General features: G+C 36.7%; 1 protein-coding gene across 1 annotated transcript in view; it reads right to left on the minus strand.

Moving 5' to 3' along the window:
• Nucleotides 1-21,760, minus strand: part of LOC140051897 (peroxisomal multifunctional enzyme type 2-like) — a 61,446-nt gene that overhangs the window by 35,684 nt on the left and 4,002 nt on the right. Inside the window, exons 2-3 of the mRNA XM_072097243.1 lie at nt 8,475-8,528; nt 8,267-8,374 (exon numbers count right to left, since the gene is read on the minus strand). Coding sequence (XP_071953344.1) covers nt 8,267-8,374; nt 8,475-8,528 — 162 coding nt within the window. The remainder of the gene's footprint in view (nt 1-8,266; nt 8,375-8,474; nt 8,529-21,760) is intronic.

The following is a 21,760-nucleotide window of genomic DNA, read 5'->3' on the forward strand; positions in this document are numbered from 1 at the left end:
GGACATCGATCAAAGGAATGCCGTAATCGAGCAATATGCTCAACATGCAGCAAGCGACACCCAACGCTTCTTCACCGAACTAATGAGCAAAGTCAGGCAGTAGCAGTAGAAAATAAAACACAAGTAACTCAAACTGAACAACCTCAAAATAATAGCACAGGACCCTCTTCTCGTACAGGGGCCGGAGACGCACTGTGCACTATGGCCATCGTGCCCGTAATGGCTAGGTCTCGGAAGAATGGATTGGCTATTGAGACTTACGCATTTCTAGACCCTGGTAGTAGTGTTTCATTTTGTTCTGAAAGGTTAAAGGAACAATTTGGTCTTGGAGGCCGAAAGGCAAGAATCACGCTTGATACTATGGGCTCGCAATGTTTACTAGACACCAGCATTGTCAATGGACTTGAGATATGTGATCTTAAAGGAGAAAACTCAATAACGTTACCTAGTGTATACACAAAAGATGGCATGCCTGTTACAAAGGCTCACATACCAAGAATGGAAGACGTAGCTCAATGGTCGCATATGAAAGAAATAGAGCTTCCATCCATTGATGCCGATATAGGGCTTCTAATCGATAATGCAGTAGCAGAAGCCTACACGCCTCTACAAATCATCACTGGGCCTCCTGGGAGCCCCTATGCTTCGAAAACAGCTTTGGGTTGGATTCCGTGGAATGTTGTGAGAAAGAACCAAGGTGAAGAATACAAGAATGAGAGTTGTCCCGCCAACCGTCTAGAAGTAACGGCAATTGAAGAACGGAAAGAAATTAATAAGCTTAACCGTACTGTGGAGAAAGCCATTAGCATTGACTTTCCAGAAAGGGATAAGGAAGAGCAACAAGAACACTCACAAGATGACCGTAAATTTTTGAAAATAGCAAACGAGACAATGGGATTTAGGAATGGCCACTATGAGACAGCTCTTCCCTTTAAGGACAGAAAACAGATAATGCCGAATAATCGTGCAATGGCGGACCAAAGACTGCTGTCGTTAAAAAGGAAAATGGAGAGAAACCAAAAGTTTAAAGAGGACTACATTGCGTTTATGGAAAAGCAGATAAGACAGGGACATGCCGAAAATGTCGTGAAAAATAACATCAATTATGAGAGAACTTGGTATATTCCTCATCATGGAGTGTACAACCCAAATAAGCCAAATAAGATACGTGTCGTCTTCGACTGTGCAGCAAAGTACCAAGGAATTGCATTGAACGATGTGCTACTACAAGGCCCGGATCTTACAAATAGTTTAATTGGAGTTCTAGTAAGGTTCCGTCAAAATGAAATAGCTCTTATGTCCGATGTAGAAGGTATGTTTCTACAGGTTAAAGTTCCTGAACATGATCAAGATTTTATGAGATTCCTCTGGTGGGAAGACGGTAATATTGAGAATGAACCCAGCATTTATAGAATGACTTGCCATCTATTTGGAGCAACTTCTTCGCAGTCATGTGCGAATCTTGCTCTGCAGAGAACAGCTACAGATGTAGGTGAAAGATATCCTCAAGAGGTGGTGACAGCCATAAAAAGAAACTTTTATGTAGATGATTGCTTGGTATCAGTTGAGACTGAAGCAAAAGGAATGGAACTAGCCAAAGGTCTAACAGAATTATGCGCAGAAAGAGGATTTAGGCTGACCAAATGGATCAGCAATAGTAGAGCTGTATTGGAGTCAATCCCAATCAATGAACGAGCACCTGAATTTAAGACACTGAATTTAAGACACTGGATTTAGATAATGCAGAGTTACCAAGCGAAAGAGCACTGGGTGTATGTTGGTCAGCAGAAACCGATAAGTTGGGCTTTGACATTAAGTTACCTGATAAACCACCTACCCGCCGCGGACTGCTTTCTGTGATAAGTTCTGTTTTCGATCCGCTAGGATTAGTCTCACCTTTCGTCCTTCCTGCTAAACTGATTCTACAAGAATTATGTCGTAAGGGTTCCGGATGGGACGATAAAATTGATGAAGTGGACTTCAGGCGATGGCAACAATGGCTTGATGAGCTAAAACGGCTACAAGAATGGAACATGCCTAGATGTTACATAAGTAAAGGTCTTGGAGAAATAGTTTCACGTCAGCTTCATGTATTCTCTGACGCAAGCGAGAAAGGATACGGAATGGCAGCATATATGAGGACAAACAAGGTAAAGCTAGATGTTCGCTAGTGTTAGCCAGAAGCCGAGTTACTCCTTTAAAACATGTTACTGTACCAAGACTAGAGCTCACTGCTGCAACCATGGCTGTTCGTTTAACTAAGATGTTGCTAGATAAATTAGATGGAGTAGATGAGACCGTTTATTGGACAGATAGTCAAACTGTTCTGCGCTACCTAAACAATACCACCGCACGTTTTACGACATTCGTAGCAAATAGAGTGACTGCAATACTTGATGCCTCGAGCCCTACACAATGGAAATATGTACGCAGTGCTAATCATCCGGCTGATGAAGCATCACATGGAATGAAAATTGATGAGTTTCTAAAAAATGATAGGACCATGAGTCCATCTATCTGAGTTTCTACAGAAATCTTCCGTAGAATGGGAGAAGTGGCAAGAATCACCAGCCTTAAATGTGATACCACTTGACGATCCAGAGGTAAAAAGACAGGCTCATGCAGCAGTTGTAAATGAAACGCAATCTGCAATGTGCCGATTAGTTGAAAGGTACTCAAGTTTCCGTAAGCTGAAACGTGCTGTAGCATGGCTGTTGGCTATAAAAGGGAGACTACAGCAAAAGGTATTATTCAGGAAATCTGTAGAGAAGAAACATGAAAGCGAACCTGACTCTAAAGAAAAACCCGAGAAGGTTATGGCAGAAATAGAGAAGTAGAACGGACCACTTAATCACAGTCTAAACTTGCTACAACTTCAGGTTGCAGAGAAAGAAATAATCAATCATGAGCAGCAAAAAACAGGAAATAATGGTTTGATTGCCCGCGCAATGAGAGGAAGTACGAAGAGATGCAAAGAACTGTTAGATCATGTGTTGTTAAGACTAAATCATCAGTAATCGAAAGACCTATAGCTAAATTATGTTTGCTCTTAGAATCTGAGAAAATTGATTAGTATTGTAATATGTTAGTTGAAACTTATACCATTTTTGAATGACCGATTCAGTTCTTTAGTAGATTTTGTAGTAGTTTAGTAATAGTTTAAATTAGTAAACTATTAAGGGGCCGGAATGTAGAAGCCATTGCTTCTAGTTTAATTAATATTGGGCAAAATATTTGGTTTTCTGTGGCAACCTATTGTAATATGAGGAGGTTGCATGGTAACATGCCTTTTTTGTGTGAAAAGGAAAGAAGACAGGATTTAAGAAGTTAGTTGGAGATTATAAGAGATAAATAGAGAGAGATTTTAGAAAGTTTTTGTATAAATTACTGAACCATAAGCCAGGGAAAGTTTACAGAATTCGGTAAGCTCAATTCTCTTATCGAATATAGTCATTTTGTTGTGTTATTTGAGATGTTCTTTATGGCTGGTACTTTCGGTAGGCTAGGCCTAGATAACTTTGTTTTAACTTTCAGGGACCATCTCATAAGTGAGATATACCCATTGCTTCTATGAAAGCATAACAGTTTATATGCTTGTTTTTTGGTTAAATTGTTGTTTGAATAGCTAATATTTATGCTCATATTATAATAGTAATATTAATACTGGACACCAATTATGCATTATTATAGAAGACTGTATTAATTGCGGTTGTTGCTGATGGATAAATGGTAATATTATCATTCTGTCAATTGTTTAAATAGGTCATGTTAAACCAGTTTTAAATTAAGAACCAATTAACAACTTTATAAATAATAGCTAACCATACTATTATGTCATTTTTATTGTTTCACAGTTAATCAACTCTATCACGGTATTGGTATATAAAGACTTAAAGGAAGCATATAACCGTGTGATATTTTGATTTTCGACTCGTATATTTCTCTGGACCCTCGACAGTAATAAGTTCCAAGTTGCTGTCTCCGTCAACGTGATCTGTTTTATGTTTCATTTGGTCGTGTTAATGTTTGTAAAAATGGTTTTATTTCTTGTTTGTCTTCCATGTATAATGATTTTGTTTTTAATTGCCCTGAAGTTGATTTGTTTTCTGATTCTTTAAGTATGTTTAAACACCATGTACATTGCTATGTTTCCTGTTACCTTGTGGGTGGTGGGTGTTTTAAATCTTTTGGGTATATACATATATATTTTATATAGTATCACCTGGAAGTGGGTTTGCACTTTACAATACTTTAGAAGAATTGACTGTAAATATTGCTCAAAATATTTCAGAATGCAAGGGTTCCATAAATTGTATTAAATATTTTGCTAACACTAAATATAAGGATATATTGTATGATCTATTAACTTACCTCACTATCAATCTTTTGAAAGTTGAACTAATTTTCTGAACAAACATAAACTAATCTCTTATAAACAAACTGGGCTCAGTATCTAAAGAATGACAAAGTCTAAAGGGAGGTACCTGTACTTTTTCACACATAATAGATATGAGGGTATTGAAACTGATTTGAAACTAGACATAGACATTCTAAATTCAACCAAATACTTATTATATTTATAACATGTTAGTGATGTACTAAAAATAATACTGGATTATATTATATATATGTGTAGTACTGTAGTTCACTCACTTTCCTTGAATTCATGTGGTTGACCATACTTAACTAATGTAGACTATAATAGACCTGGGCTGTAACCACTAAGGTGTCAACTCTTAATAATTAAGTGCCTTATTTTATGGAATTGGTATCTAATAATTACTTGGGTGTGACCTTAATGGATATACCAGCTCTTGGGAGGGGACAAGTAGGGTCACTGAACTGATAAGTTGGACTACTCCTTAAATAGTCATGTATATTCTTTAATTAACACTTTTTGAGTAACACAAATAGGGAATAACTTGGACTGATAGCTACAACTTAATCACTCTCTGTGTACCTGTATATAGGGTAAATAAAAGTACCGTTGAGAGCATTTAACAGTTTGTGTCATTTATATAAAGAGTGCTACATGTATGTAACTAGATTTTAATTTGTCACTTTTGAAAAATCATTTTCCCTGATGCAAATGCAACATGCACATACATTAAAATATGCGCAAAAAGTTACATCATCATCATATGAAATCATCTGGCCATCTGATGACATCACAACATCCTATACGTACAATTTTCACAGCTTTCATAATAAGTTATAAACATGAAGGTCATCTTTAATTCTGAATACCTCAAATTTACGGTATTAGTAAAATTATGAGACCCACATTATATTAAATTTTTTTTGATGTGCTAATGTCATCAAAATGAATATGGTGGTAACCCATGAGATAATTGTTTGAGCAAGTACATACTAACATTTGAGAGAAAATCGATGGTTTATAACGAAAGAGAAAACATCCCAGTGTTTCGATATGCCAATGGCGTTAAATCGTTTTAGCGTACAACGTTACTAGCAAGGTCACATTACAAACCGCAGAGAAAAAAATGAGGTGTTCAGACCCATAGCATACGATTATCGTTAGAACGGAAGTGGGTCATTCAGGTTATTTCTAGTTGCATATTTTTGTGCTCTTTCTTAACCATGTGTTTCATCATTGTTTCCACTGTATATACAGTAGGCCTAGATCTTAGCCCCACAAAATTAGGACAAAATTTGCCGTAAATAAAACATACATCAGCATTTATTTTTGTTAAATATAGTAAGCCAAATTTCTGTATCTATTGTTTTTATTTTGTAGTAAAAAACATTTTCCCCAGGCTCTTGTGGTGTTACGAAAATAAAGCAGGCCTCCTGATGGAGATTGTATTGTGAGAAATTGTGATTAGTCTGTTGAATATAATCCTAACTTGCTAGAAAAAGGATACAGTCCCTTGTTTACTGAATTTGTTAGGAGGAGTTTAGTCTGCCTTGTATATATACTGTATTTTGAATGAGTGACTTAAAGTTGTATTGTCCCCCAAAACATGAAAAATAAAGATGAAAAAAATCAAAATTTGAATAGTCCATTTTGTAGTTATAATAAAGTTATTCACTTTCGGCGAAAAAAAATTTGAAAAAAATATTGATTTCGCTTATAAAAAATCGAAATAAGTTTACCATTTTTTCGAACTCAAACGCCCGTATTCTTAAACCGGACTTTAGTCGTAGTTCGAGCTAAAACTAAAAAAATGACGTCATTTTAATTCATAAACCGAACTTCAACTAAATCACCGACTAAATCAAGACGAATTTTGATCGATTTTTTTTAGTCCTGGAGGGGGCAGGCTAAATGGTTGACTAAATGGTTTTTAAACGATGTTTATGAAAAACGTAACAGTCATTGAGTTGTTATATTGGCCAGATATTGAAAAATGAAATATCTATTTTTATATTAGCTTAATTAAGTATACATTGGTATAAGTTATAATAATGAAAATAATCTTTATTTACAACCGTATACAAATTACATTATTTTCTTCGCGCAAGTCCGACTTGAACTACGTCACGCCATAGCGACAATGGGAGATGCGGAAATTCACCACGCGATGGAATGTTCAGGGGGCCTAGCGCTTTCTTGTCACGCGATGAAGTGCGTGGTTCGTCGCGATCATACTTTGTTGGGGGCCTAGAAAATATAAAAGTTACCGTACCGCCATGGTTCCTGAATATATTTTGAATATTTTGTTTGCTGTTAATAAAAAGTACACTGTTAAATTAATACTGATCTTGTTCTAATAATTAACGATTAAAATTACTTTTCATGTATATAGTCCTGATGCTTAAAAAGTGTTGTAGGAAAATGGAAAGTGATATCAATGCGCAAAATTTCGTCTGCTCCTCAAATACTCTCTTGTCATTGGCCAATGTATAGCCTTTGTTACCCAGACGTGTGCAACTTGACTAAAAGCTCAACTTCATTAAGTCGAACTGCAACTTCGACTACTTCGTTTTTTAATCGAATTTGAAGTAATAGCTCGAACTACGACTTTTTCAAGTCGAACTTCAAACTACAACTAAAGTCCGGTTTAAGAATACGGGCGTAAGTCTTGTGAAACGTATTTTTTTCAACAAAATATCATCTAGTAGGAAGCCCTATATTGTATTAGGGGCTAGACTAGGCCTGGGCTGTGTGGTGGGCCGGCGGGGGACATTTTGAAAAAAAATAACTACAAGCGAGACCAACAAGAAGGGAGCAACAGGCAGGCTTGACTTTATTTTAGTAGTAGTACTAGTAGGGTATGTTTAGAACAACATAACATAAAATAATGATTTTATTTTATAATTACTCCTCTCTAATGTTTCATATGAACATACTAGATTATATTAAATTATTTAATATGTTTTATGGTGCCTCGCATTGTTGGTACAATAGTGCAGTTACACTTCGTACTGACTCGCTTGAATTGCAATTAACATGGTCACGTGGGCCGTTGACTCCACTGAATCCATGGCTTGCAGTTTGTCAATACCCGTACAGCTGTACTGGGCTAGCTATGCTTCCTATACTAACTAACAAAGCTGCACCATAGAAACTACAGTTCTTACTTACCAATCAATCTGCTAGGGCCTAGCCATAGTCTTTTCTTCAAGATAGGAGTTGTTTTTTTGTTGTTAAAAAACGACAGAACTTTCTCACATCGTCATCTAGCCATATCACGCCGTATTTTTTTTGGTGATGACCTAGAGGTCACATACACGCAAAAGAATCATACAATATGCATAATTCATAAGCTAATTCAGGTCAAGGGTTAAATTAAATCGGAAGCCAGCTGGCTGCCAGCCAACCAACCGACTTCCGTTTGACTATTTTTTACTTTAAATTACGATTTTCTCAGGTTTTTTTCGATCCAATTTTTTTCCAAAGTGAATAACTTTTATGTATCATTAAAATGGCCTATTCAACAAAAATATTTTTAAACATTATTTGTTCAGGGGGACAATCGGGGGGACAATACATCTTTAATGTCCCACGCTAGTTTTTAGCTTTAATGAATGCGTGAATGGCTCTAGCTAGACCTGAAAGAGGATGGGATCGTAGTCCCGTCCCGTTGTACAACACGTTGTACGCTAATTCCCAACTTTTCAGACACACATTCTTTTAGCGTCGTTCGCTAAAACGCCATGGATCTGAACAGGGCCTTAACTGCTGTTATGTCTTCTTTCTCAAAGAATGCAGGTTGTCAGCAGCAATCTGAGATGTCACCTTCACTACCCTTTTATACCGACATGGTCATATAAGTAAATAAGTGTAAGTACAGTTATTTACCATAATTTGCTACAGCTTTTCCACCTTTAGCTCTAATTTCATTTACAACCTTATCAGCTGCTCTTTGACTTTTTCCTCCACCTTTAATGTCTCCTCCAAGGTCATTCACTAAAACAGGAAAATAAAGTAAGATAAAGATATTGATCCTAAATCTATACCATCTATTGATCAGGTCAAAAAATGATTTGAATGTAATAACAGTACATACCAACAATAGCAGCACCTCTTTCAGCAAACAAAAGGGCATATTCTCTACCAAGTCCTGTAACAGTAATGGAATAACAATACAATTGTAACCCATGATGGAGCCTGTTAAAACTCGTAGAGTAGTTCTACAACAGTTAACCTTATTTAACGTTTAGATTTTTACCTTAATTAACTTACCATTACACTTAAAACTTTGATGATCAAAACATTAGATTTTTAAATATATAGATTTTCCATTTTAACTTTGTGAGAATTATATAAATAAGGCCAAGTAATAAAAATTAAATGTTTCTCGTCTTATTTCAAAACCCAGCCATGCGAAAATACTAAGAGCACAGTGAACCATGAGCCAGTCACCCATGCATTGTTAAAGGGTCTTTTACATCTGCTCCGGCTGCGCACGGCTCCGGTCTGGCGAAACGAACGCCAATGTTTTGCTTTCACGACTCTCTATGCTGCTATGTGCCAATCGATATGCGTGTAGCCGCATAAAAACAAAATATTGATATTCGATTGGATTTGGCCGCGCCGGAACAGGTGTGAAAGACCCTTTTTAAACAAAGGCCCTGTTTCTGCTGCCAACTAAATACCGTATATTATACGGTATTTTTTTAATACCGTATATATACGGTATATTTTTGGCAGCAGAAACTGCGCTCATAAAAAATATACCGTATTTTGTATACCGTATTTTCCCCACAAAATTTGTGGATAAAATACGGTATTTACAAATTTATACCGTATTTTTTGTACCCGTTTCTGCTGCCAATAAAAAATACCGTATTTTTTTTTTACATGACAAAAGGTCACCATTCGTGTTTTTATTTTCTGTCGCTGTTAGCTGCTTTACACACATGTATAGATATATTCGGCGAAAATGTGGAGCGAATACGTCACAGTTTTACTAACTAAATGTGTGTGGGGAAGCTAAAATGTCTGACCAACTAAAAGGTAATAAAAGGGACAACCACATTTATAAAGACATTTCTAAAAAAATAAAGCAGGAGTATGGAATAGACTTGTCTCCAAAGCAAGTAAACTCAAAGCTGAAGAGCCTGCAAAAGCAGTACAACATTGAAAAATACAATAACTCGGGGAGGGAACAAATTAATTGTCCCCATTACGATGTTTTCTGTGCTCTCACAACATCTCTATCACTAGGGCTAGGCTGTTGAAAGTGAGACGTAAAACTTCCTTTATTGCGACTTTTAATTATCGATCAAATAAATGAATGGCAATTTGGGTAAAAAAGATGAAATTTAACACGACCACCCAAGAAGTATTGTTAGCAGAAACGGGGTACTAAAAAATACGGTATAAAAAATACCGTATTTTATACCGTATTTTTATACCGTATTTTGAGCAGTTGCAGCAGAAACAGGCCCAAAGGAAACTTCTTCACTGGACACATTAAACCCAGTGTATTTAATGAAACGCTGATTAGTCAAATGGTCAGTTACATGATTTCAGATTACACGATTGCCTGTTTAGGGAGGTAGCAGACACCCCCTTAATTATTGGACTCTACCAGATGTGTTGATCTTGGTGTACCACAATCTCTCATGGAACCATGAAGAACACATGAGGTGATAGGTAGTATTTTGGGTACATGGATTAGGTGATACGAATGGAAAATAATGGATTTCCTAAGTTATATATTTTAAGATATATAGTTAGCCTACTTCTAGGGCCTAGGCCTAGCCCTAGTGATTTTTTTGCATACTTTGTGAGCATGATGACCCTTTATGAAAATAGCTAGGTATATAAATCTCGTGAACCTACATGTAAATTGCATGTTACTTCTAGAATGTTTACCCGATGGTATATAAAGTTGCTTGTACTTTCGGTAACTGATTTTAACCACCTGGTGTAACCCTGTTTACTAATTAAATACGAGGATGCTTTACCTATATATCTCTTCCTATGATAATTGTTTTTAAATTAACAGCTGAAAACTGGTTGAACAGCTCGAGTACAGCCTCATAATGTTCAAGATTTAATATACGTTTATACAGATGTATTGATTTGCTATAAATGGAACATTCCAATCTCTCTCCAATTCCAACCTCAGGCGTCGTAATAACACAAAGGCAATTTAAGTACACTCATTTTACTTAGTTTTACTGTGTTTAGTAGTATTATTTGTAAAACATGAAAACAATCAATATTTCGCTACTGAATGGATGAATATATTTAAAAATTGCACCTATTCTCTTCCCCAAATTAAGTTTGTTTAAATTTGACTCAAACAATAGACACGTTTCGCGCTCGAGAGGTCACCGTCAGTTTGACCTTTTAGTGGGTATACAATGGTAAACAAACACAGCGAGAGGTATGTTAAACTAAAGCATGGGAGAACTGAGAAATGATCATCTTAAAAAGCAATCGTCAAAACTAGCCTTTTGATGGAATGGCATGGTAAGGATGTTATTTATTTTCTAAACTTATATTCTATATTCACTGTAGAATTATTTGGGCATTTGGTTTGGAATCATCGACTTTATTTATGTATTGTCATTTTTGGTTTAATTTAATACATGTTAACTGTTGATTTTATTTACAAATGTTGCGTAAATATATTAATTATTATCTTTCATTCTTCTTCATGCTCCTATTGCATCTTCCATGTATTATGTGATGTTCTTCGGCGCTAAAACAGACACCCAAGCCTCCTAGGCCTAGTAGACGAAGTACCGCATCAGGCAACGCCACCGGGCGGGCGGAGAGGCACGAGCACATCGTGGACGTACCTTTCCTTGAAAAATTTCGAAGATTTTGCGCCACTATCCTTCGGAGCCGACGCAAACCACTCAGCAAGTGTTTGAAAATTAAAAACAGGAATATTATTCAGTGATTTTGTGTAGTTAAATTCACGATTTATCCAACATATACAACATTTATGATGCACCTTGCAACAAAAGCACTCGGCAGTCGCCATTTCGCTATGCTTCAACACGCACTAGGCGAGAGGTGTTCGGTTTGTTTACAAATCTATACCCACTATTTCTGATTGGTCGCGAGCGAGAAACGTGTCTATTGGTCTCATAAGTAATTCCTAGAGTGCTAATTTTAGTTGAGTACATAAATCACTGTGTCTATTTACTCGTTCCTGTAAACGACATGTATTATTATGTCCTGCGGAGCGGTACGTATTTGAAATCGCCAGTTTCTTAACGCTGAAATTACTATGTATTCGAGAACCATCTGTGGGCATGACCTAGATGGTACGCAAGCGAAGGGAGCGTATCATCTAGTAATAAAAAATTATCAATATACAATCATGTGACATTGCATTTTCAGTGCGTTATTTTATTCATGTATTGGAAAAATAGCAAAAATAAAAATAACATAAAAATAGAAAATAACAAATGCCTCCTCCTTCCTTTTTAAAAAAAGTCTGGACAATCTGAAGCATGTATATTTTATTATTTGGCCTTATATGACGCAATTTAACTTGAACTGACGCAAAATTTAACTTGAGCAGACATGACTTGACGTGTTACAAAGTGACGGAGTACATTTAACAGTGTACACGTCCGGACTTTCAGCCTATGACTTCGGCGCAATGTTTTTGGTTTTGCGCTCTAGCAATAAGGTTTAATCGAGGTAAAGTGCGTATTACGATACAATATTTTGGTACAACTTTTCATTTCTATATAAAAAACACATTTAAAATAGATTGACGTAGGCCTAAATTAGTCACGCCGTGGCTAAAGATACAGTACCGTATCCTAACTTCCGTTTGCTAAAGGTACGGTAAAATTGCATTACGTCATAATAGTACATGTGTGACATCATCGTATAAGGACTTTGGATTTGTTTTATTGCGAAAACAGTGATCAACCGCTTAATACAGAAAACCGTTTCAAAAGGGGTCTACAGTACTATGTACTATGTACTATAACGAGTTTGTTTGTGTAGGGAAAGCGGTGCCAGGCTGTGGCCAGCTGCATGTGTGCGCTGATTTCTGTGACTTAGCCCTGGGGCTACTGTCTAAATCATAGTATTTGAGGGCCCCTTTATTGTCCGCATTTGCTTGTTGTTTAAAGTCACCATCTGTAAACAAAGTTTTAAAAAACTAAATAGACCATTTGGAATAAAAAACCCTCATATATAGTAGCTATGGACAAATGAACTAGACGCAACACAATTTCCAACATTGTTTATTCTTTGGCTATCAACATGTCACCCGTTATTAAACTTCTGGATGCAACATTGCTAGGTCTAGGCTTGGCCCCGGCGCTGAGTCACAGAATCAGCGCACACATCCATGCAGACTGGCTCCGCCGATAGGCATTCTATACACTACATACGCGATATAAATTCAAGAAACCATGCAATGCGATAACTAATAGCAAAAACAATAGCACAGTCTAATATATGCGTGAATGGCGCTCCAGAGAAATCTGTTGTGGCTAAAAACTGTCTGTGGCCGAAACAGTCATATTCCTCCTGGGCCTATGCCAAGTAGGCCAGACCTAGGCCGGGGAACAGACAATCGGGACCATGGCGATGATCAGGCCAAACAAGGTTGTAAGATGATCGGGACCAGAGACGATCGGGCCCAACAAATAAGACGATCGGGCCTAAATCGGTCACGTTTTATTTTGGTCGAAATAAAACAAACTTTTGGAATTTTTTTGGCGCGCGCCAATATAGTTATGCTTTTTTGACAAAAATTAGGCCTATATAATATTAACCAACATTCATCCCTTATTTATACGCAACAAATATCAAGGAGTAAAGAATAAGAATAATTATTCGGCCCACCGAATGATGAGAATGAATAAAGCTTAAAACAAACAAGGCTGCAGGCCCAGAAAACTTGTCTCCCAAGCTTCTCAAGCTCTGTGCCCCGACATTTTCCACAGTTCTTTACGAGTTGTTTAATTTCATCAGGTTGTGTGCCTGCCAGAGGGTTGGAAGAGGGCACATGTCACCCCTATCTTTAAGAAAGGAGTGACTGCCGATTTTAACAACTACCGCCCGGTGGCTTTACCATCTGTTGTGGGTAAATTGCTGGAGAGGCTTGTGGTGCAAGCACTTCTAAAACATGCTACTGACAATTGCTTGTTTATCGAAAACCAACATGGGTTTTTACCTAATAAATCATGTGCCACGCAACTTGCAACTATTATCCATGACTGGTCCTCTATTTTAGAGAAAAGATCTCCACCCAATATTGATGCAATATTTTTAGATATCTGAAAGGCCTTTGACCGGATGCCTCATGACATTCTTCTCCTCAATAAGCTTTCCCAGCAATTTAACATTACTGGTGATACTGATATATGGTACTGGTTAAAGTCATTTTTAATTAAAAGATACCAAAATTTAAAGGGTCTTCATCTAACTGGGTGGTAACCAGTGGGGTATCTCAAGGCAGTGTACTCGGTCCCATTCTTTTTAACTTTTTTATTAACGATATTATTTGTTCACTTAAATGTAAAACTGCTATTTTTGCTGATGATACTCTTATTTATAATGCAATTTAACTCTCCTCAGGATTCTCTAAACCTTCAAGCTGATTTTGATCGACTTGGTCTGTGGAGCCAAGCAAATCGCATGCCTTTCAATGTTATGAAGACGAATGTCCTGCATGTCACACGTTCGCGTAACAGACAGTTGTCTAAATACCTTTTGTTTGGCTCTAATATTAGTCCGGTGACATCTTTTAAATACCTTGGTGTTACTTTTAACTCAAAATTGACCTGGGATGACCATGTCCATGTCATTGTTTCCAAAGCTAAACGTATGTTGGGCTTTGTTTGGAGTGTGGCTGGACATGCTTCGACCAGTGCATTTTTGTCTTTGTACAAAAGTCTTGTATTGCCTGGTCTGGAGTATGCGCAACCTGCTTGGTTTCCATGGACAAAGTCTTTGTCAGATCAGCTTGAGGGATCCATAGGAGAGCAACTCATCTTGCTCTCAAACAGCATCGTGAACAGATATGCTATGAGGAGAGGTTAAATTTGCTTTCAGTTTCGTCTTTGTCCGTTAGAAGAGATACTGTAAATTTCTTATTATATTTTGTTTTAAGGTTCTGGTTGGGTTTCTGGACTGCAGCACAGTTCATGACTGTATTGTAATAAATACCCGTCACAATGATCCCTGTGCTTCCGACATTAAGCATCAAGGACACAGGCTTTTTTCCATTCTATAGCAATCAGGTTACCTCGTGGTGTCTGGGACCAGCTTCCCAGACCGTTGACAGATGCTGCAGTCCTGGAAAGCCCATTTTTAGCCTTCATTAGAAAAGTTCATATTTATTTTGATTCGCTGTAACTGTATTTTAGCCTGGGTGCAGAACAATTATTATACACATTTGCGGGAAAAAAGTATAGGAAAATTTTTTTTTGGTTTTTCTAATAGAGTATACCATATAGAATGTCAGAAAAAAAATCCCCATCCCAGGGTCTTGGGCAAAATTTTTTATGCCACTTTTAAATTTTGGCCTATATAACACACACAAATTCCTATCAACACACACAAATACCTATATATAGGGGATAGGGAAAATCAATTAACAGTTTTTGTTACTTGCAGTTGTGTTTTAATGATTAAAATTAGTAGAGGCTTACTTTAATAACTACTTCTCATAGTAGTTGATAAATCAAGTCGATACGATGACATCATCATGCCCGAATCCAATATGGCGTCCAATTTGGCAGGAAAAACAGGGTATTGCTAAACCCCCACAAACCCCTGGAAACCTAAAAAAAAAACATAGAAAACCCCACCGAACCAACATAAAAGTGATTGAATCATGGAGTGTACAACCCACTAGGTATGTCCATGTAAAACAACAAAAAAATTCTACTGTTAACTACTTATTTTTGGGTAAAACATCATTTTTTGGTTAAAAATTAGCAATCATTTTTTACCAAAAAATGAAGTTTTACCCCCAAAATAAGTAGTTAACAGTAGAAATTTAATTTTTTTTTTACATGGATATACCCAGTGGATCGTACACTACATGATTCAATCACTTTTATGTTGGTTCGGTGGGGTTTGCTATGTTTTTTTGGAGGTTTGCAAGGGTTTGCGGGGGTTTAGCAATACCCTGTTTTTTCCGCCAAATTGGACGCCATATTGGATTCTGGCATGATGATGTCATTGTTATCGACTCGATTTACCAACTACTATGAGAAGTAGTTATTAAAGTAAGCCTCAGCAAATTTTAATCATCATAACACAACTCCAAGTAAAAAAAAAAGTGAATTTGTTTTCCCTATCCCCTATATATAGGTATTTGTGTGTGTTAATAGGCATTTGTGTGTGTTATATAGGCCAAAATTTGAAAGTTCCGTAACAAATTTTCCCCAAGACCCTGGGATGGGGATTTTTTTTCTGACATTCTATATGGTATACTCTATCAGAAAAAAAAGAAAACAATTTTCCTATACTTTTTTCCTGCAAAATTTGTACTGCACCCAGGCTATTTTGTCTTTATTTCTTTTATGTGATTAAGTTCACTTAGGTTCACCCTGGTCTCCCCAATTTCAGTTTTTTTTTGTTATGTATATACTCAATAGACCAAATAAATAATGAAATGAAATGAAAGACGATCGGGACCAACATTGTTCCGGACACACTACTGACAATCGGGTCCATTCATGAGACGATCGGGCCCAACGCTGAAATTTGAAAACGAGATCGGGACGTTTTCTAGGCCCGATCGTCCGTGGTCCCGATCGTCTGATAACCACCTAGTACTAGTAGACCTAGCCTAGCTAGGCCTCCCTAGGCTCAGCTAGCTTGCTGTTTTGTACTATATTTAGTAATAGGAGATAGGCCTAGGCCGGTGTAAGATTGAAATGTGTCCAGCATTCAAAAGTGTCCGGGCGGACACTTTTCAGCATTGGATAGTGTCCAGTTGCATGTTTCAACGGGTTCGTGGGCGTTTTTCAACAATTTAATGCTGTCCGGCCCGTTTAATAATGTCTGACCCATGGATTGAAATGCGTCCACTATTAAATACTGTATCATACGTTTTATGATAGGTGGTTGGGATTTGAGAGTCAGGTTTTGATCACGCATGCACTTGTCTTGTCTTCTTTTAACAACCAATAATACTTCCAATTAGTGACCATTTTATTAATTGGTATGAGTAAAGACAAGAATAATTAATAGTTTTAATTATGTGACAAAAAACAAGTAAGTGTACTGGTCCTCTTTCAGTTAAAGATTACTTTACTTATAGACACCTCCAATTAGCGACCATTTTATTAATTGGCATAGGAATAAAAACAAGAATAATAAATAGTTTTAATTATGTGACAAAATACAAGTAATTGGATACTGGTCCCCCTCCAATTAAAGACCACTTTACTTAAAATACCTCCAAATTAACGACCATTTATTAATTGGTAGGTGTACTTGTACTGGTCCTCTTTCAATTAAAGATCATTTTACTTAAAGACACCTCCAATTAGCGACCATTATATTTTTTTCAAATTACGTCCATTGATGTTAAATTGATGTCTCTTCTGTAAATAGGTAGTATAATAAGACTATGTCTGATAGAACAATATTAATAATATTTATTTGGATCGACATATTTTTTTGTTTTGTTTTCTAAGGAATTATAATTACCCTAGGGAGTTGGTAAATTTCCAGCGGCCTAGTTTTTACAGGGGGGGTGATGTGACAGTCGATGGTCCTACTTTGTTATCGATCGAAAACTGCCCGGGTGGTTGCAACCATTTTCAACAGCTGGTGTTACACTATTCAATGCTGAAAATTGTCCGGTGGACACTTTTAAACACCGGACACATTTCAATCTTACACCGGCCTAGGGCCTACAGGATCCAGTCAAGTCGCCCCATACAAAGTCGCCCAATACAAAGTCGCCCCATCGCAAAGTCGCCCCGACATAGTCGCCCCATCGCAAAGTCGCCCCATCGCAGAGTCGCCCCATCGTAAAGTCGCCACATCGTAAAGTCGCCCCATCGCAAAGTCGCCCAATACAAAGTCGCCCAATACAAAGTCGCCCCATTGCAAAGTCGCCCCATCGCAAAGTCGCCCCATCGCAAAGTCGCCCCATCGCAAAGTTGGTTGCATTTGATATCGATCGCGTTGTTACTTTGGTCGCGCTAAATGTCGTATACATTATAATGTTTATCCTAATAGGCCTATATACATAATTTGTGTTTTACAGGTTTTAATGGAGTGATGTGCTTTTTAAAAATCATTAAAAAAATAGTTCCTTGTTTGAAAGTTCTAAAAAGATTATCCCTGATTTATAGGTTCCAAAATGTTAATTTAATATGATTTTAAAATTAGTTACCAGAGCCACAATAACAAATCTTTCTTCAACCTACGCGTGGATACCAGCTCATTTTTTAGGATAATATAATAATGTATAAATGTGTAGTAGGCCTTCGTACTGAGATTTACAGTAGTTAAAACAATAACAGCGTTGTAAGACAATGAGTGTTAATGTTATAGGCTACTTATTGATCATTTTGCATTTATTGACAAGTTATGTGTCTATTGTTATTTAGTTTTATTATGACTTTTCAAAATGAAGAAATAAAAAATACTAAAAAAAAAGATTTCATCGCCGATATGATCGTTTTACACATGTAGGTATTTTAGTAAAATTAAAACGCTACATTTTGACCATGGAAAAACCATCGTACAGTATCATGTGCATGTTTTTTAAAAAGGGGAATCCCCGACGGTCAGCAGAAAGACGTAACAGCTGCCAAGGCACAGCTCCGGTTGGTTTCAGATTGGAGTCGCCTTTTATTCAACAGCACAATTATCATTTTACTGAAGAAATTCTTTTCAACCCTTTTGGTTATAGAACATTCTAATTATCATGCCTAATAAATATCCTCATTTCGGGTGTTTATTTAATTTTAAATTAAACAAGACAGTGAAGAGGCACGGAATAATACGTACAAACACGGACGTACAGTACGACGAATACACACACGCACGTCATTATTTACGACATATAGTGGTGATATGATGCAATTCTATAATGGATAATGATGGGATTGCCTTTCTAGGCTTATAATCAATGTTCATTGTAATACTAATAGTAAACTGAATGTTTATAAATAAATTGTTTTACGTAATTTGTTGCATATATTATAAAATAAAAGACACACTGACGTAGCCTAGTACGTTTCCTATAAAATATTTCAAATAAAAATAATTATGTACTGTTAAATGACATTATGCCGAATAATACTATAATCTCTTTTTACAAATTGTGATTTTTTAAGGCAAACATCTTTCTCATCATAGACCTGTAAAATAAAAAAAATCTATTATTAATATAGGCCTAATATAATAATAATAAATATTCATCGACCAAAGTAAAAATAATCTAGATCGTAACATCATTTTATCGCGACCAAAATTAAACGCGACCGACTTCCAACGCAACTGATATCATCGTAAAACTCCGGCGGGGTTTCCCCATCTTCAGATGGTGCGCTGTAGTGCGACAACGGCGGAGTAATTACGGGGGTTTCCCTCTGGTGAGCTAGAACGTTAGTGCGACCGCGGAGTGATCGTCGTCCTCTCTGATGATGGGGGAGCGTGCCGATCGTGCGACCTGAGACTACATGGCGGCCGGGGCTTCCCCTTTTGGGGCGACTTTGCGATGGGGCGACTTTGTGCGTAAAATGTCGCAATGATACAGATCTGAAACCAATCGGAGCTGCGCCTTCTGGTATCTGTTTTACGTCTTTCTGCTGAACGTCGGGGATTCCCCTTTTTTAAAAACACACCCACGATACTCTACGGTCAAAATGTAGCGTTTTAATTTTTCTAAAATACCTGCATGTATAAAACGATCATATCGGCGATGAAATCCTTTTTTTTGAGTATTTTTTATTTCTTCATTTTGAAAAGTCAATAGACACAGAACTTTTCAATAAATACAAAATGAACAAGTAGCCTATAAAACTCATTGTCTTACAACGCTGTTATTGTTTAAACTAATCTATAGTCCGGTGGCAGGAGGGGGGGATATCACCACCCGAAAGGGGACAAATTGCCATCCAACTTTTCTAGACCAGAATTTTCCGTAGATTACGAATATGGAAGGTAATCGATCAGGATAGGAAGCGTTTTCGAGATATAAGGGGTCAAAGTTCAAAATTGACCAATATAAAAACATGCTATATCTCTGGAAATTCTGGACCTAGTGAGATAATTTTGGTGTCAAATTGTTCACAATGTATATGTTTATATTAGCTCTAACAGAACTTTCTTTGTAAAATTGACTGAAAACCCATTGAATTGAATAAGGTTATAAAAACATAAATTAATAAATATTTGTCGTAAGGAGCCAATTTTGGTATCAAATTGTTCACAATATATATGTTTATACCATTTATACTTGCCATAATGCAACATTTTTTTCAAAAAGTGACTGAAAGTAAACACTATTTTTCTGTAATTTTAACCTTTGACCTGTTTTTCTCATCTAAATAACGACATGGCATAGAGATTTCTAACGGCAAATTGTTTATAATAGATATTTTTATTCAATCTAATAGATTATACTGCTTGAAAAATACAAGTGTGATTATTGCTTTGAAATCCTGTACATAAGAGCCTATCGGGCGGATTTAATGCAAAGAGTTGTGGAAGGGGAATACTACTATACATACAATGTCTTTCAGAAACATTTGAGAAATGTCATTCAGGTATCCATGTATCTCCAATAAACGGAATGTACGGTTCATAGAGAATTCAGAAGTTACCCTTGGTTCATTTTGGCAAATCCATGGGTTCCTTTTAAAAGGATTGAGGGTGAACAGACAGGCTTTTCCCATGGCTTAATATTGGAACCCACAGTTTTAGATACCCGATATATACACAGTAACTTATGTAGCCAAATGCATTTATCCGATACAGGGGCCAAATGTAGAACTGAACATACAGTAGAGAAGGGTCTAAATAGATGACCTGCTGTTGTTTCATTTTAGGCAAAATCCAAATCGGTTCCTTAAGGATTGAGAGTGCACAGGCAGCTTCATTCCATGTGCCTGTCTATACCGACATTGTCACCCCTTATATTTCCATTATGGGGCTTAATGTCCATCCATGGAGGACCGACCGGCCTTTGGGGGGTTAATTTTGGCAAATCCATAAGTGGTCCTTAAGGATCGAGAGTGCACAGGCAGCTTTATTCCATGGGCCGCGCCTGTCTATATGAACTCACAGTGTCACCCCTTATATTTCCATTATGGGGCTTAATGTCCATCCATGGAGAACGATCGGACCTTGGGTTAATTTGGGCAAATCCATAAAATGTTCCTTATGGATGATCGAGGGTGCACAGGGATATTTATTATATCTCTATGAACCCACATTTTCACCCCACATACAGTATTTCCAATATAGGGTCTCTTGTAGACCCACATAGAGAACCCCAAAAGGTCAATGAAGGATCGGCCCTTGGGTTCATTTGGGAAAATCCATAAATGTTATTTAAAGATTGAGGGTGAACATTTTAGTTTTATTCCATAGTTCCTCTATGAACTATTTACCCCATATTAATTTCTAATACAGGGCCTTATGTAGCACACCACATAGAGATCCCAAAAGGGTCCTTAGAGGGTTCATTCGGGCAAATCCATATGGGTTATTTTAGAATCTTTTGTGTACAGGAAACTCTTTCCTGTATGGACCAAACTATATAAAAATTGTGGTCTGTCTGTGTAGTGAGTTGTGGATTGAGTTTGGCCACCTGGATCTGCCTATACCCTATCCTGTACGAATTGGTATTCTCTGGTTCTAATGAATAGTAGTTTATTTTCCAAAAACGAATATTGTAGCCCTAATAAATGCAACTGTATAGTGGCAAATCATTGAAGGTCAGCGTAACATTTTAACATCATAACATTTTAACAGTCATAATATTAATAATATTAATAATTTTATAATTTATTTTACAGTATTATATTAATACATTTAAAATAATGCGCACTAGAAAAAATATAAAAATACCATAACTTCACTGATCAAATAACGTGATTACATTTATGAACATCGATCTCATAGTTTGAATAACTTTGCATTATTTAGTATATCACTTGTTCAAATGTTGACCTTTGACCTATGTCAACTTGTGTAATGATAAATGTGCTCTTTTGATTGTGTATGATTGATATGTCTTAACAGAATGATAAAACATAAAATTTTGTCTTAAATGTTAGTTTTTATTTGGGTTTATATGCAAATTGTGTGATTGGTCAATATTGACATTTGACCTTTAATTGAAAAGTATTTGTTTTATAAGGCGACTGAATAGATACC

Source organism: Antedon mediterranea, chromosome 6 (genome assembly GCF_964355755.1).
Source record: "Antedon mediterranea chromosome 6, ecAntMedi1.1, whole genome shotgun sequence".
In the NCBI taxonomy this organism is placed as follows: domain Eukaryota; kingdom Metazoa; phylum Echinodermata; class Crinoidea; order Comatulida; family Antedonidae; genus Antedon; species Antedon mediterranea.